This window comes from Ischnura elegans, chromosome 6, assembly GCF_921293095.1.
Source record: "Ischnura elegans chromosome 6, ioIscEleg1.1, whole genome shotgun sequence".
NCBI lineage: Eukaryota > Metazoa > Arthropoda > Insecta > Odonata > Coenagrionidae > Ischnura > Ischnura elegans.
In genome coordinates this window covers 91515577-91531068 of record NC_060251.1, presented here as the reverse complement: position 1 = coordinate 91531068, position 15492 = coordinate 91515577, and the positions used below count along the sequence as shown (strand labels likewise).

General features: G+C 38.7%; 1 protein-coding gene across 1 annotated transcript in view; it reads left to right on the top strand.

The window, feature by feature from the left end:
• Positions 1–4794: 4794 nt before the first annotated feature.
• The window catches only part of LOC124161162 (RISC-loading complex subunit tarbp2-like), a 44977-nt gene continuing 34279 nt past the window's right edge, over positions 4795–15492 (top strand). The window contains exons 1-4 of the mRNA XM_046537394.1: positions 4795–4913; positions 4993–5176; positions 5248–5377; positions 14759–14961. Coding sequence (XP_046393350.1) covers positions 5035–5176; positions 5248–5377; positions 14759–14961 — 475 coding nt within the window. The 5' untranslated portion in view covers positions 4795–4913; positions 4993–5034. The remainder of the gene's footprint in view (positions 4914–4992; positions 5177–5247; positions 5378–14758; positions 14962–15492) is intronic.

The window sequence follows — 15492 nt, the reverse complement described above, 5'->3', positions numbered from 1 at the left end:
TTGTCGTGGCCCAGTGCTTATACTGCTGTCTGCTCCTGTGTACTTGAAGTTTCAACATCTTTGGCCGAATATTTACTTGTGGTACGTATTCGAGCTTAGTAACTAATTGTAAAATATGGAAATATATAATTAATTAGGTTTTTCTGAAATGGCTTCAGTGATTATCAAAGAGGACGGTACCATTCATGCCTAATTATTGAGAGTTATTAAAAAAATATGGCTATGGATAACTAGGAGTTTTTGATTTATTCTTCGTACACCATTTCAATTTCAATGCGTTATTGTCAGTGTCTATATTATTCATGTACATTTCTCTAGAACTTATTGTTTTACTTTTATATTTACTTTTATTAAGCCTGTGCGTTTAATTGTGCTTTTATAAATCTTATAAAAATAGTGATTATTAAGAGTGGAGTGGAAGCTTATTGTTAATGTGTAGATATAACTTATTCAAGACCTGATGCGGTATTGTGTGAAAATAATACGGTTTTAATGATATCTTGGAGATATCATGATTTCTGTTGCAATAAAAACTTCTTTAAATGCATTTCTTAGTGATATGTTGCGATAAACCTAGGATATTGTACTCCTAAATCCATTTATGGTGTTTATCCTAAGCCGTAGGGGGACTTTCTGCCATTTCCTTTTGCGTTGATTCTATATTCTAGTGATTAGTAATGTTTACCATTGGAATAAATTAATAAATTTGATTTGCATTATCACTTGCATGTTGCTGCTGCTGTTCAAGCAGGTTCCAAGGGTGTCATGTGGCGAGGGAGCAACATAGGAAGAACTAGTGCACGATGCTAAAATTACTGATTGGGCAAGTTCTACATTTTACACGAAATACCCTGACATTGAACGTTCAACTACCCTTTCTCACCAGTATGTATGAATAGGGTACCACATTGCCATTTATTTGTTTCTTAAGGGTTGAGGTTAGTGTCTGTAGCTTTGAATATATTTGTTGAAGGTAATTCATTAGAGTTCCTACAGGAAAATGGTGCACTGCAAAGTAAAAGCCAAACACCACATAATGAAAGTGGCATATAAATATTAGACGCATTGGTTCTCTTGGAGTTCGAACTTAACTTTAATTGTAGCATAAGCTTTACTTTTTTTATACATCACTGATTGGCTGAATTTTTATCATTTTAAGATTGGCGTCATTCTTTTCCAAAGATTTCATCGATAAACATGCAGAAGATAATTCATATTTAAATGTAATTTTTGGGTTTCTTGTTTAGTTCTCGTATTTGTTGTATAGAACACCAAAGAATCATTTTGTCTTCAGTAGAATACATTATAAGGGCCTACTATACTGTATGGTTGAAGTACAACAGAGTGTTTTAAGCATGCTGTAGAGTTGTAATTCTTACTTTCAATTTTCTACTTCAGCATATGGTTAAAATAATTTTGCAATAGGTCATTGCAACATGGTTGAATCTTTTAATCAATGATATTGTAAACCACATACTATGAAGCCACTGCTTTTTATCCTTCAGTCAAGTTTTAAAGTTCCAGTTACGAAGTACCCCCTTATTTTTGCAGAGGAAATTAGTATGTATGAAATGTTATTATGTTCATGAAATTAACTAGGAATATGCTTTGGGAAGGATAGGATGGCCTGGGGTGGCACCCCCCCTCCCCCCATCAGACAGCGAATCAGTCCAAGAAAATTTTTGAAGAATAACATTCCTGGAAATACATTTGAAATCATTTTGGCACTAAAGATTTAACTTTTAGTCGATGCAGTTCAATATATAAAATAATTATAAATAATTTTTTTATTTCTCTGAGGCTTTGGGGAGGGATCTTTCCCTTCCTCCCCCCGTAGTTATGCCACTGAGTAACAGTGTTGTGGAATGTTAATGTCATATTATTCCTTTTTATAATTTTGTATGCTGACAGGAAGATTGCCATCTTGGTAATAGAATTAATTTCCCGAAAGTTGTCTGCCAATTGAAATTTAATTTATTAATTTCCTATTGCTCAAACCATGAAATATGATATAGAAACTTAAGTGATTGCAGGTTTAATAAACATTAACACATTATAGAACTTTATCATGACTGTTGATTGTGAGAATTTGATGTATCACTGAGATGCTGTTCATTAAAATTACTATTAATTAATGCTTTTGGTGTAGTTAACGAAATTTTATTTATATTTTTAATTACGGGTTCATATACTTGAGTAGTCAATGTCATTGGTGGTAAAGGAACATAGCAACATTGAGAAGAATGCAAGATGTGTGGCAGCTGTCATCACCTATTCATCATTCTCTCCAACTAATTTGAATCCATTTTAATAGAAATGTTACATCTTGTGCACTTAACATTTATTTTTTATTTTGCATTATGTAAATAATATTAGTTTCAATGGAATTGTTAAATCATTCTGGAAATCTTAAAATGTAACATTTGTGGTGTGTGTACATTATAGACTTTGGAAAAATGTGATTTTTTTCTTTTATATACCTCCTTTGATGATATCTTTTATGATCTGCAACTCTCGTGAAAAGTACATAAACTGCATGACAGCTTGTGACTTATTTAGTTTTTCTTGTCTAATTTTGAGGTAGGATAATATTTCCGATTTTTCGGCACTAAGAATTGACCAGACTTGTCCTTAAATTCCTCGTATAATATCCATTGCGCTGTTTTCATGGAAGTTAACTCAGATAGTACATGCGAAATCTCTTCCGATCTGAAGATAACAATTCTCTCTCAGCTGATATTGTACTTTTCAAAATCTGAAATTATTCCTTTGACGAGAACAAAACGCTATATAGTAGCCCTGGGAGCAGTAATTGTACTTTTGGAAACAATTTACCCTGTTTCAGACATAAATATGAGAGTTTCATATCTAGAAAAACATCCTGTGAAAAGAATCAAAACTTAACTGAAGCGCGAATATTTGTTATTTTTCACGATTTAAAATTTACAAATTGATAGTTAAGTGTTCCTAGTACCTCAAGACTGAATATATTATAATTACCGAAAATGCGACCGGAATCGCGTATTTATGAAAAAACTGGCATTATATCACTTTCCCCCAAAAGACTCTATAGAGACGGAAGAACTAAAATGGCGGACGTCTCAATTCCCATAGTGGAAGTGTATGGAACGACTCGACCCTATGAGGGAGTAGTGTAGAGAACTGCCATCCAGAGGACTCTGCGCAACGCCGAACTGTGAAGGCCCCCGTACCAAGGGGGCGACATACCCATAAGGATAATGCGTATAGGTTTTGATACACCAGTGCCATCTATGCCAGTGGTCTAATGCTGCCGCGAAGTTTGAATGCACATCTCGGCGCGTGTTTCAATTTTTTTTACGCGTCACGATAGAGCGTGCTATTCAGGCCTAATAATGATACTGCAATTGCGAGAAACTTAAAAGCAGTGAATGTAGGAAAATCTTCCTGAAGAACTTCCCCAGGTTACTAAAGCAGTAACCATAATACAAGATTAATGTACAAAGTCAACTGGCGATCTGGTGGTTGGTAAGAATAATGATCTCGGAAACTTACTTCAGTGGACATTAGTATTTATTGATACAATAACTGGCAAAAGAAATACAACAATAACAATTTCAATATGACATACTAGAGATGAAATCTGAGAAAGTTAACCATTCTACAAGCACATGAGATGCACAAGCAACAAATATCAATGACAACATGAGATGAGCAGCCTTTGCGTAATAGGAGAAAGATTCCATTACTTAAGTAAACACTCCACAGTTATAGACAAAGAGGGTGACCCAATTTTCCTTGAGGTAGATGTATCTTGCAATAGCTCTGGTACAGGGAAAACAATGCTAATCCTGAAACCATAGACCATAACAATACTTCACTAGAAATAAGCATGCAAGTTTGGATATCATTTCATGGAAGATAATTATTTAATTATGAAAGGAGGACATTATTTCGTAGGAAGTTGTTCATGATGAGTACCCATTAAGATATGCAACATATCTTGGCAGAGGAGTCTTAAAATGAAAGGTTCTTATAAGTTAATATCAATCACTTATACGAAAGAAAGTATTCCAAAAGTAGAAAACGAGAAAAGTGAAGAATATTTTATACCAATGTAGTAGAAATTAAGTTCTTACTTCAAAATGAAAGAGATTAAAGTTTTAAGAAATGTAAACATCGTAGAACACTTAATGAATAATGACAATTAAACAGTTGAAAGGACAGAGTTGAAATAGCAAATTACATACATAACCAACAAAATGATTAGCATTAAACAAACGAAAGCATAGCACTAGCGATAAATGAGTAGTTTGAACACTAGAAAAACTGCAAGTACAATGAAAAACATATTGAAATATAAGGAATACAAGACACCATAAAATTTTGAAAACATGAGAAAAGGTTAGCTAATCACAGGTTGAAATCAAAATGGAATAATGAAGGAAACAGAATTACTCACATTTTCATCACCAAATACATTTCATACCCATGCAATTTTGCAATAACCAAGATCATTGAGACTCGTATCCTTCATCGAGCACATTCCAAAATCGTAAGGGACACTATAAGCAATAAAAAAAAGTCTGCAATTAACACTAATGACTATCAATAAGCCTCAATATCACGTTTGTTTACATCGAGATTCAATATGGCAGCCCCCAGTTCATTACTGCACAGAAAAACAGGCTACACCAGCGCCTCTATGTTGGGTAGGCCGTTGGACCACTGGGGCTCCGGAAAAATCGAATCGAAAGAGGTTTTCTATACGATATATCGCAGTTCTGTCGCCCCCTTGCCCGTACTGCCATTTGATTTCGGAACGGTTTGGCAGCACCGGCAGTACTGCCAGTGAATCTCGGAACGCGCTCGGTATCGGGGCTGGTGGTTAACTGTGTGTCGTGACAAGTGTATTGTGCTGAATAATTTAAGAGGTATGTAATAAGTCATCTCACGTGTTTATGGTTGTAGTGAATTGGTTAACTCTCATGCCCTTTATTTTGTGTGTATTAGGTAGAAACACTCCCTTAGAATTGGGGCGTAAACCGGTACATCATGGCCACGGCCAAAACGCCGATGTCAACTTTGAATGAGTATATGCTGAGAAAGGGATTTACTCCTCAGTATGAGCTCATTACGGATAGTGCTGGACACGATACTTTCTTTCAGTACGTCGTGACAGCAGGAAATGTCCGAGGTATGGGCGATAATCCATTGCTTATGAAGTACTCAAACTTTTCGTTGCTATTAAAACTTGTTCTGTTTTAGAGACGGGAAGTGGACGTTCCAAGAAAGAGGCGAAGCATAATGCTGCCGTAAAGGCTTTGGAAACATTGGCCAATTCTGATAAATTAGTTCGTGCGCAGCTTCTGGTTACAAGTGGCGTTACCACAAAAGTGTAAGTGCGTTTTTTCCAACTTTTGGTTTCAATATTTTGATCATTTTTCCTTTGGTATCCGGTCCTTTTAGTGGGGATTCCGCTTGCAAGAGAAAGCCATTTTTAATTTTTTTTGTCATTACGACCTCTCTCATGCAAGCGTGATTAACCAAAGAATTCAAGTGCCATGTGGGTGAATATCACTGGGAGGTAATATTTTGTCGGATGATTTCTCTGTTAGTTACCATTTCTGCTGGTTTTTATGTCGTGGAAAGTGCTCAAAAATTACTTAATGTGTTGTCAATGTACCGAGGTGCTGAAGGAACTGGATGATGTAATATTGGACTAAATGTAGTTATGTGATTGACCCCTTACCTACTGTACCTCTATTTTCTATTTGTACAAAGTTTCTATAGTTTTTAGGTTATTCCGTTATGAGTATCATAACATGCCATCGAATGGAACTCAATATCTTAGGCCTTGAGTAAGCATTTTTCATATTTTCATGAAAATGTGAAACAGTGTAGAATTTCTGTCAGCATTCTGTTCATATTTTAGTTTTTGATGCCATAAATCCATAAATTGCTGATCTTACCTTTAATTCAATTCCTTCGGCAATTTTTAGATTTATGACAGAAAGCTAGAAGACTCCCAAGCATTAATGGAGAGGTATGCTTCGAGTTGAAAATTCTCTAAACACTTCGTAATATGGCACTGTTTCTCCTGCTTAGCTTTGGATGTGGTTGATGACGAGTGGCTCAAATCACTAGAATCTGATAACCAAGGTGCAAATAAGGGTGCCAGTGCAGGAAAGGTGAGTTGAGGATCAATCCGCCTGCACTCTGATTGGAGGTGAAGGGAATGAAAGGTTTGTCCTTTTTGTGATTCCCTCGGTGACTTACACTCTTCAAGTGTCCCGAGTCCTGTATCTCTAAGGAAGGGAGAGGGGGTAGAAAAAGGAAGGTAAATGGAAAGGAAACACCTCAAGCTGTTGACTCACTAGCTGTCTCGACTTCTGCAACCTTTGTGGTTCTCTCCGCGGTGCCTAAAGTCCCGTACTGTAACCAAAACGCAAATCCCCATCACACAGATAATATACCCCAGCCAATGCCACTGGAGGAGCAGTGTGGTGCAGAGGAATGCCAAACAACTCTTTTCAATACCTTGCCTACATACTGTGCACCATTATCAGATATCATTACTTCCGGACATCCACACTCATTAATAACGTGAGTGCAACAAGATTAAGCCACATGCTGACTATTGACGGAATGCTGGTATTGCTATCGACCACCAAATGCAATAGGATGGTTTCCTATTTTTTTTATTGCCTAAATTAAAAGATGTACTATAGCGTGAAATAAGTACTCCAGGAGTTTTTCACGCTTTATGATTTTTTAATCTATTTTTCGCGTTTAAATGAAAAGTGAAAATTTTCAAGCATGCGAAAACGCAACATCTAATTTTGAATGCTGGGAAAAATCCATGTGACATCATTCTGATTCTGGCTGCCACCTTGGTGCAAGGCTATGAGCACTGCTACGATGCAGGCTGCTAGCAGGTAGCAGAGTAACCTGCTAGCAGATAGCGCTTGGATTAATAAGGATTATTAATACCTTATCAAACAAAGGAAACTTTCCCACCATAGGCAGTTTTAATAGTTGATTGTTAAGACATGTTTCCATGAGCTCTGTGGCTCATGCATGCATAGGTAATCTCAGACAATGTAAAACTCCTATCTACTCGTGTAGATACTAGGCCACTGTGACGTCACGTGGAGTGGATTGGCATGGGCGCCAATCTGGCCTTTTTCAAATGAGGTTAAAAATGACCATTGACATTCGTCTAAACTGGGATTTCTAAAACCAAATAATTTGTATATTATGAAGACACTAATCGTGGGTAACGAATCACAATCACTACTAGAGGTGGGTTAAACTGTTCATTTTTATGAACCGTTCACTTTGATCCTGTTCAGTAAAAAGAACAGTTCAAAATATCGGTTCATAGTGAACAGGTAGGGTCATTCGGTAGAAAATATTGTTTATCATGCGTTTAGAGTACATGAAAGCTTAGTGTGGTGTGCGATTAATAGGTTATTACAAGCTTGCCAAAGTTTGCAGATACAAACAAATAATTTGATGTAATTTGGAGCCAAATATGTGTTTCCCACTATCATCAGTTGAGAACTCTTAAGCGACGCAGGGTAAAATATAGATTAAACCAGTTAAAAGTAAATATCTGTACGACCAACCTAAGAAAAACATAAATAGTGGATACAATATACACATTTTATATTGTCATCATATACTCTTTTTTATTTATAGACTTAGTTTTTGGCGCCTACGATGAAATTTTTTAACCTTTTCCCTACCGTACACGTATATATACGTGTGGACGTTTCCTGACCCGGGAGACCACGGGCGTATATATACGTGTGAGATTTTCCCGGTCAAGAAAACGAAACCCGTATATGTAGGTTTTCGAGCTCTCCCCCTTTCAGGACTGTCGTGGGTTTAGGTCGCATTTGTCTCGGGACCCAACGCTTCGGGGTTTAGGATTAACCCTCCGAATCCGGGAGCAGGTACCCGGACCCTTCGTCTTTTATAACCTCTCTCAGCGGTAAGGGACAGCGGTCATACAATTGTTTATAGAGTCAATTTTCGAAATAAATATTTGTTCATTTCTCAAGAAATATAAACTAAGAATTGAATTGTTTGTCTTTTGAGCAGCGTTTACAATTTTTAAACGTAATTCTACGACAAATATTAACTTATCTCGAGTTATGTATAAACATCAACATGGAAATTGTTGCTGCGTTAAATGCTTTGATAATGGCCTTAGAACTTCGTTTAAAATTTGACAATGCTCAGATAAAAATGAGGAATTATATTCAATGCCTGTAATTTACGTGCAAGCAACAATTATCCATTTGCTAAATACATATAAGCAATACATAAGTTGACCGCGAACCAATGCCGCAGGTATGGTCGTAAACCCGGAAAGGAGGGAGCACAACTACTCTTGGAGTCCGAGATAATACGGAGTCCCACCGTGGAGGGGTCGAAAAAGGTTCAGCGAGACCCTTCTTAACGAATGCCCTCCAAAAATGCTCCGTACCACGAGAAAGAAGAGTCTCTTGGGGAGCGGTACAGCAGTCAAGCTAAGACGAAAACTCCGCGGTCTCGAAAGGGTTAAGTGCGATGTGATGTGAAATGTGGATTCATCTCCAAAAATATTGTTTAAAACGCGATTCATGAACTTAAGAAACGATTAAACTCCTAGTTAGATGATGCACCTGAAAAAACAAAGTCCAAAGACTTTAATTGTTTCTTAAGTTCATGAATCGCGTTGTAAACAACATTTTTGGAGATGCATCCACATTGCACAATACAGCGCACTTAAAAAATTAAAATTTCATCGTAGGCGCCAAAAACTAAGTCAAAATATCAACTTGGTAAAGGGACCGAAAAAAATGTTTCACAATCATGTGTTCAATCGTTTCCTAAGTTCATGAATCGCGTTTTAAACAATATTTTTGGAGATGCATCCACAGATCCACAAATGTTCAGAATACGAAAGCAAAATGAACGCGATATCCCAACTGAACGCCCAGAGGAAACTAATATTTGATCTAATATTTCGAACGGTTCTAAAGAACTGATATTTTAAATATCAGTTCAAATATTAGTTATTTCGAACGGTTCGAAAGAACTAATATTTTAAATATCAGTTCAAATATTAGTTATTTCGAACGGTTCGAAAGAACTAATATTTTAAATATCAGTTCAAATATTAGTTAGAACGAACGGTTCAGTGGCTATCGGAGGGGAATAGTAGAGAAAGAAGGGGAGGGGCTCGGTCGTCTACGACGCACTTCGGCGGCCTTGGATGGCCTCCCTCGTAACCGCCATCTGTTGTACCCACAACGTACTTGCTCGAGTAAGCTGCAGTTCAAAATGCCTCTTGATGATCATACCTACTGTACCGAGTACGCCGCAATTGTGCAGTGCCAACATGAACAGTGAACAGGGTGTTTTAGAGAACGGTTCATTTTCGAACTGGTTCATTTCAGTGAACAGTTCGTTTTGGCAGTTCGGTTCTTTTTGACCCATCTCTAATCACTACCTTTCGATTTCTTTGATGAAGGAAACTACCCTATTTTCAACAAACATCAGAATGTGCGAAAAATCCACAGGGAAAAAATCATTCGCCTTGACCGGGATTCGAACCCGGATCCCTCGATTTCCGGCCGAGTGCTTTAGCCAGTTAAGCTACCGAGGCGTCATTCTTCCCTGTGGAAATTTGTGGACTATACTGGACATGGTGGTATGGACTGCCGAGCATATTATGCGACGAGCAGTCCAAATCGTGCGCATGGCGCCGCAGCCGGAGAGTAAAGTCCGAACTTTGAACACAGAGGTGTTCTCTCTTGACGAATTTAAGTATACCGGGACTAGCCACGGTGATAACTTTACGGGAGTCACCCGCAATGCACAATTGTGCGAAAAATCCACAGGGAAAAAATCATTCGCCTTGACCGGGATTCGAACCCGGATCCCTCGATTTCCGGCCGAGTGCTTTAGCCAGTTAAGCTACCGAGTCCATGTCCGCTACCATGTCCAGTATAGTCCACAAATTTCCACAGGGAAGAATGACGCCTCGGTAGCTTAACTGGCTAAAGCACTCGGCCCGAAATCGAGGGATCCGGGTTCGAATCCCGGTCAAGGCGAATGATTTTTTCCCTGTGGATTTTTCGCACAATTGTGCATTGCGGGTGACTCCCGTAAAGTTATCACCGTGGCTAGTCCCGGTATACTTAAAAACATCAGAATGTAATGGGATCCCTGCCTAGACCTGGGCATGGGGCTGATGATATCCATGGACTCTACTGTCCAATGTTTAATCATCTTCTGTGATTCCATCAAACCGGCCAGATCACTATGTTCTGACAGCTTTTACATTCCCACACGTAACGACTCATGTCATGCCTAAACCCGGGCCAGAAATAAAATTTTTGAATATTTTTCAATGTTTTGAAAATTCCATAAGTCTTCTGCTGAAATGATTAATCTGTAGTAACTGCTTTCTATTTTCTAAAGGCATTTTTCAATTTTCTAAAAGCCTCATCTTGTTCTCTCCCTCTTCCCCCCCCCCCTCTAGATGGGTGCCAGGCTTTTCTTTCTCAGCAAATCAGTCAAGAGGCCATGGCAGCAAAACGGGGAACAAATTGCCGTTGTAGCTTCCCACCCCCAACCGTTTATATAAAAAATTTCCAGTGAAATTTCTCAAAACTGGATTCATCTATATGAATGTACAACCCTGCCCTTAGTTAGAACTGAATGAGCTTGTGAATTCTTCTCTTCAAAGTAAGATGTAAATGGTTTGCTTAAATATTTCATTCCATGCACATGAGTGATGCTCACGCACATGCCTATAGAAAGAAGTGCACTGGTGTTTTATGATCCTCTGGTTTTTCTTTCCAATGAGATGTGGGGCACAGGAAAGCATATTTATGGAAACTAACAATCTGCCCTATGGAAAACGTTTGATGATTAACCATCATTTTCTATTCACTTTTTGATTGTTTACTACTAATATATGTGCCCCTATAAGCACCGATTTACTTGTCACAATAATTTTCAATGGTTATTTTCTGTTTTAAAACTTCTATTTTGTTGCATGATACTTAACACACTACACCATGGGAACGATTGTGCTCTATAGCAGTTTCAATGTCCAAAATGTCATCTGTGTTCACTGATGTTCCAACGAGAGTATATTCCATTCAAGGTGGGATGTGGGCTGGGATACTTCGGAAAAATTCTTTCTTGGGTCTATTACACTTTGTCTTACTGAACGGCACATGATTGAATTTCCCTGGCTCAAGAGTTGTGTTGTTGGAAAATGCCCGGTTGTATGAGAATATTATGAGGACAAAATTTTGGAAGATGAATGAGTTTCAAATAGTTCCTGAGCTGGCCGCAATCAGACGCTAATGAGCTAAGCCGAAAGTCATTGTTAGACACCTTTTGGGCTAATAGGTGATTCATGCAGCAGTTGACCTCCAGAAACTGGGAACTTTGAAGCAGGTAGGCATAAAAAGGTCAGTGGGTGAGAAAAGGGAGGGCGCGAAACACGTTTCTATTGTTCTCGTGTAACTTCATATTTTTTGGAGGGAGAAAGAGGGAAGGGTGAAACACGATTCTATTATTCTCTTATAACTGGATATTTTCTTTTGAAGCTTTTCATTTATGGTCTTCGTGATGCGAACCCTGCGCGAGCTGGGACCTTTTCACCTTTTGTTTGATATTGGAGAGGAGGAAAGCATCGGAGGAGTGGCCGAGGGCTATTGAATGGAGGGGTAGCGGATTTTGGGAATTGTGCTACGTAGTTACTATCCCATGGCACTGAGGTTCTCCTGGTGGGGAAAGCGGGGATTTTTGGATTTTTTCACCCAATCATTTTTGGCTCCCCACGTCGAACTCTTTTCACCGCTCTAATCTACGAATTTGATGTAGTTCGTCAACTAGTCTATAACGGCACTGCATGCACTAAACGTTGAGTTCTTTACAATTTTCTAAGTCAACTACCAACGACAGTGTAGGCCGCAAAATTCAGAGTATTCGAAGTATTCGAGGTTTTCGAGTATTCGCGGATACTATTCGTACATCTCTACTTTTACTGCCACCGTTGGTAGAGCGGAAACTGCCAGGGGCCGATTTATCGGCCTAAATAATTTCACTTTTTTTTTCGTGATTGTGGCCTTTTCAACGGCTGTAATTTATGCAAACCCCCATAATATATCTATGGTTATAAGATATAAACATATCTTAAGAATTGGGAAAAAAATCGAGACCTTAAATATAATTAAGTAGCTGAAAAATTTTTAAATGTGAAATGTTGCTAACTCCGGAAAATAGCCTTGGCAGTCTTCATACATCCCACATCCTGAAATGGGCTGGCAGTGAAAGGGTTAGGGTGCCTTCACAGTTCGGCGTTGCGTTGACGCCGCAGCTAGCGAGCCCATCAGAGCCTGTCTTTGAGAATTGATGACGTCACGTCTCCAGCTTGCTGCATCGTCGCAGAAAAACTGAACCTGTCGGATTTTCTCTGCGTGAAGGCGGCAGTACGCCGGCGATTTCGAATTGGTGTTTGTCTATGGGAAGCTTAGGTATACAAATATGCAAGATTAGCTCCAATGGGAGTGACAAATGCTGTTTATTTCATTATTTACTATTATTTTGAAGTGTTAAGCATAGATATTTCGTATCTTTCCTAAACATAGGATAAATGTTAACCCTAAATTATATTACAATCACTGAGGAGCATAGATTAGCATAAATCATACCCGTCAATTGTATCACAAGCTAAATACAGCTTGAGAGCTCCTTGTTGGTGACTACGGTCGTTTAAATTCCAATTGATATCTAATAATTGTGCCCCCATGATCTACTCAGTTAGAGCTATTTAGATAACATGACTAGGGGAATCTATTTGAACAACAGTTATCATTAATAAATATTCCTGATAACATTCCAAGTTACTCATGTTCACTGAGTGTATGTAAATAGCTATTTTTCGAATATTCCAAGTTGGGAAATAAAATTTAAAGATCATAATAATGCATAGGCAAGGGCCATCATTACATGCATGATTATTGACATTATGGTCGCCATATTAACTTCAAATGCTATTTATAGTTGCGAAGAATATTTTAAGAAATGAAATTGCATAAAAATACACAAAACAACATATGTATAGTGTGTTTTGCTCGAAATCATAAGATGATATGCTCCCATGCCGATTTTTAGGAGCCAATGCATTTTGCCTTTCATTTGTTTTCGCAACGCAGAACTGTGATGGGCTCCAACTTGCTGCGATGAGTTAGCTCTGCCCCCAAGTATGCAACGCCGAGCTATGAAGGCACCCTTAAGGGTGGGAAATATGTGTAGTGGGAGAAATCCACAGACAAACCTGGATCCCCCCCCTATTTCCGTTTGAGCACTTTAGCCTGTAAAGCTACCGAGGCATCATTCGTCCCTATTAGCGATGTGCAAGGAGTGCTTGTTGATCTCGACTCGAGTTGAAAACTACTCAGGAGTATCGAGTCGAGTCGAGTTTGGTCATCTCTGGATCTGGCAATATGATAATATATATGCGACAACATATTCTAATTTTCAAATCCCTTTGTGAATTTTCTGTCCTGAATGCTTAGCTTGATGTAAAAAGTGAAAGATTATGAGGAATGTTGATGGTAATTGCGTCTGTATTAGGAAATGAATGAACATTAAAGAGTCTTGAAAAGTTCCATAAGCACTATGGGAATGAATTAACCTATGGTAATATGTGGTGAATTTAATTAATATTTATATGTATATGTAGCCGAACTGCCAGAAACAGCCCTGAGTAAAAGCATTTGCACCATTGTGATAATGCTTCATGATAGCGCTTCCTGTCGGCAGATTTTTGAACTTACTGGCATCGACAACACTGTAACCGAAACTACTCGACTCGACTCAACATTCGTAATGCCACTCGAATCGAGTCAGGTCAAATGCCAGTCGAATTTTCGAGTACTCACACATCCCTAATCCCTATGGATATTTGTGGACATAACTGGACAAGGTGGTAGTGTCCACACCTTGTGCGGTAGTGTCCGCAAATATCCAGTGGGAGGGATGATGCCTCGGTGGCTTAGTTGGCTAAAGCATTTGACCAGAGATTGGGGCATCCAGGTTCAAATCCCGGTCAAGGCAAATGATTTTTTTCTCTGTGAATTTTTCGTACAATTTGTGCTTTGCAAGTGACTCCTGTAAAGTTATCTCCGTGGCTACTCCCAGGATACTTCTACATCTACATAATACCCTGCAAGCCGCCTGAAAGACGTGTGGCAGGGGGTGTTAGGACACCAGCCATATACACATAAAAAATGAAGTGCTCTAACGAAGATGGAACTAGCATTTATTGAAGTCCTTTATGGTTCGGGGAAAAAACGAATTCCCATATCTATCCATTCGGCAAAACATCTCTCTTAATTTATCGCTTCTATCGGACCTAGAAATATAGTGTGGCTCTAATATTATGTTCTCTGTGTCACTCTTAAAGATATCCATTCTCAATTGTTCAAGCAAACTAAGCCTAGTGCGTGCAGCCTCCAAGTCTCAAGCGGTTCCCAGCCTAATTCGCTTAAACCATATATGCGTAGTTTTTGAGGTAGGTTTTGCAGGAAGGTTTTGTCTGATTGTTCTGCAAGGGTTGTGGAAAGCAATTTGTTGTCAAGCAAGAAAGAAGAGTCATCATATCGTATCATTGAACTGTCGTGATTGAAAAGTTCCACAAGCTGGAGTGAATTACTGTTTTGATATGTTCTTTGTGGTGATGGGTGTGCATGTGTTGCAGGGCACTTGATAAGGATGACGCTGCGTCTGTGGCTGTCTCCCCGTATGCTGAGCAGGTGACGGAGAATTCTGTTGGTGCGCTGGCAGAGCTGTGTGCGCAACAGAACCTCAAAGAACCAGAGTACCAACTGGTGGCTGAGTCTGGTCCTGCGCATTCGAAAACATTTGTCATTCTCTGCCAGGTGCTTACGCTAAGGGAGCAGGGTGAGTAGCCATTGTTTATTGTCATCATCATGATGACAATCTGTGATGCATTTTCAAGGGATTTGAAATGAACTTGACTTGAATCGAACATAAGGGATGTCAGGGAGTCTTAAGGCCGGATAACAGAAAAAATTAGCAAAAACAAGATTCATGAAATTTTGAAAGATCAATGAAAATTTTACTAAATGGTGTACGTATAAAAAAACTAGTGCGTACTGGATGCTATCTATCATACCTCAGAAGAACTAGCAGCGAATTGCCGCACACTATGTTGAAATGGAGTCAAGTAGTTGTTAATGGCTTGTCTTTCTTTTTATTTTGGGTCCTTTGATTTTATTCATTATGTTATTTTTCTTTCCAAGATGTCTTCTTTCATGATTCAGTGATTGAGTTCATGTAGCATGGATGTAAAATGATTGAAATAAATGTCTACGACACTGACGAGAGGGAGACAATGGCACAGCATTCAGTCGACGTGGGTCTGTTAATGAAGTGAGAATAAAGCGTTAGTTTTCCCGAAATTTCCCGACT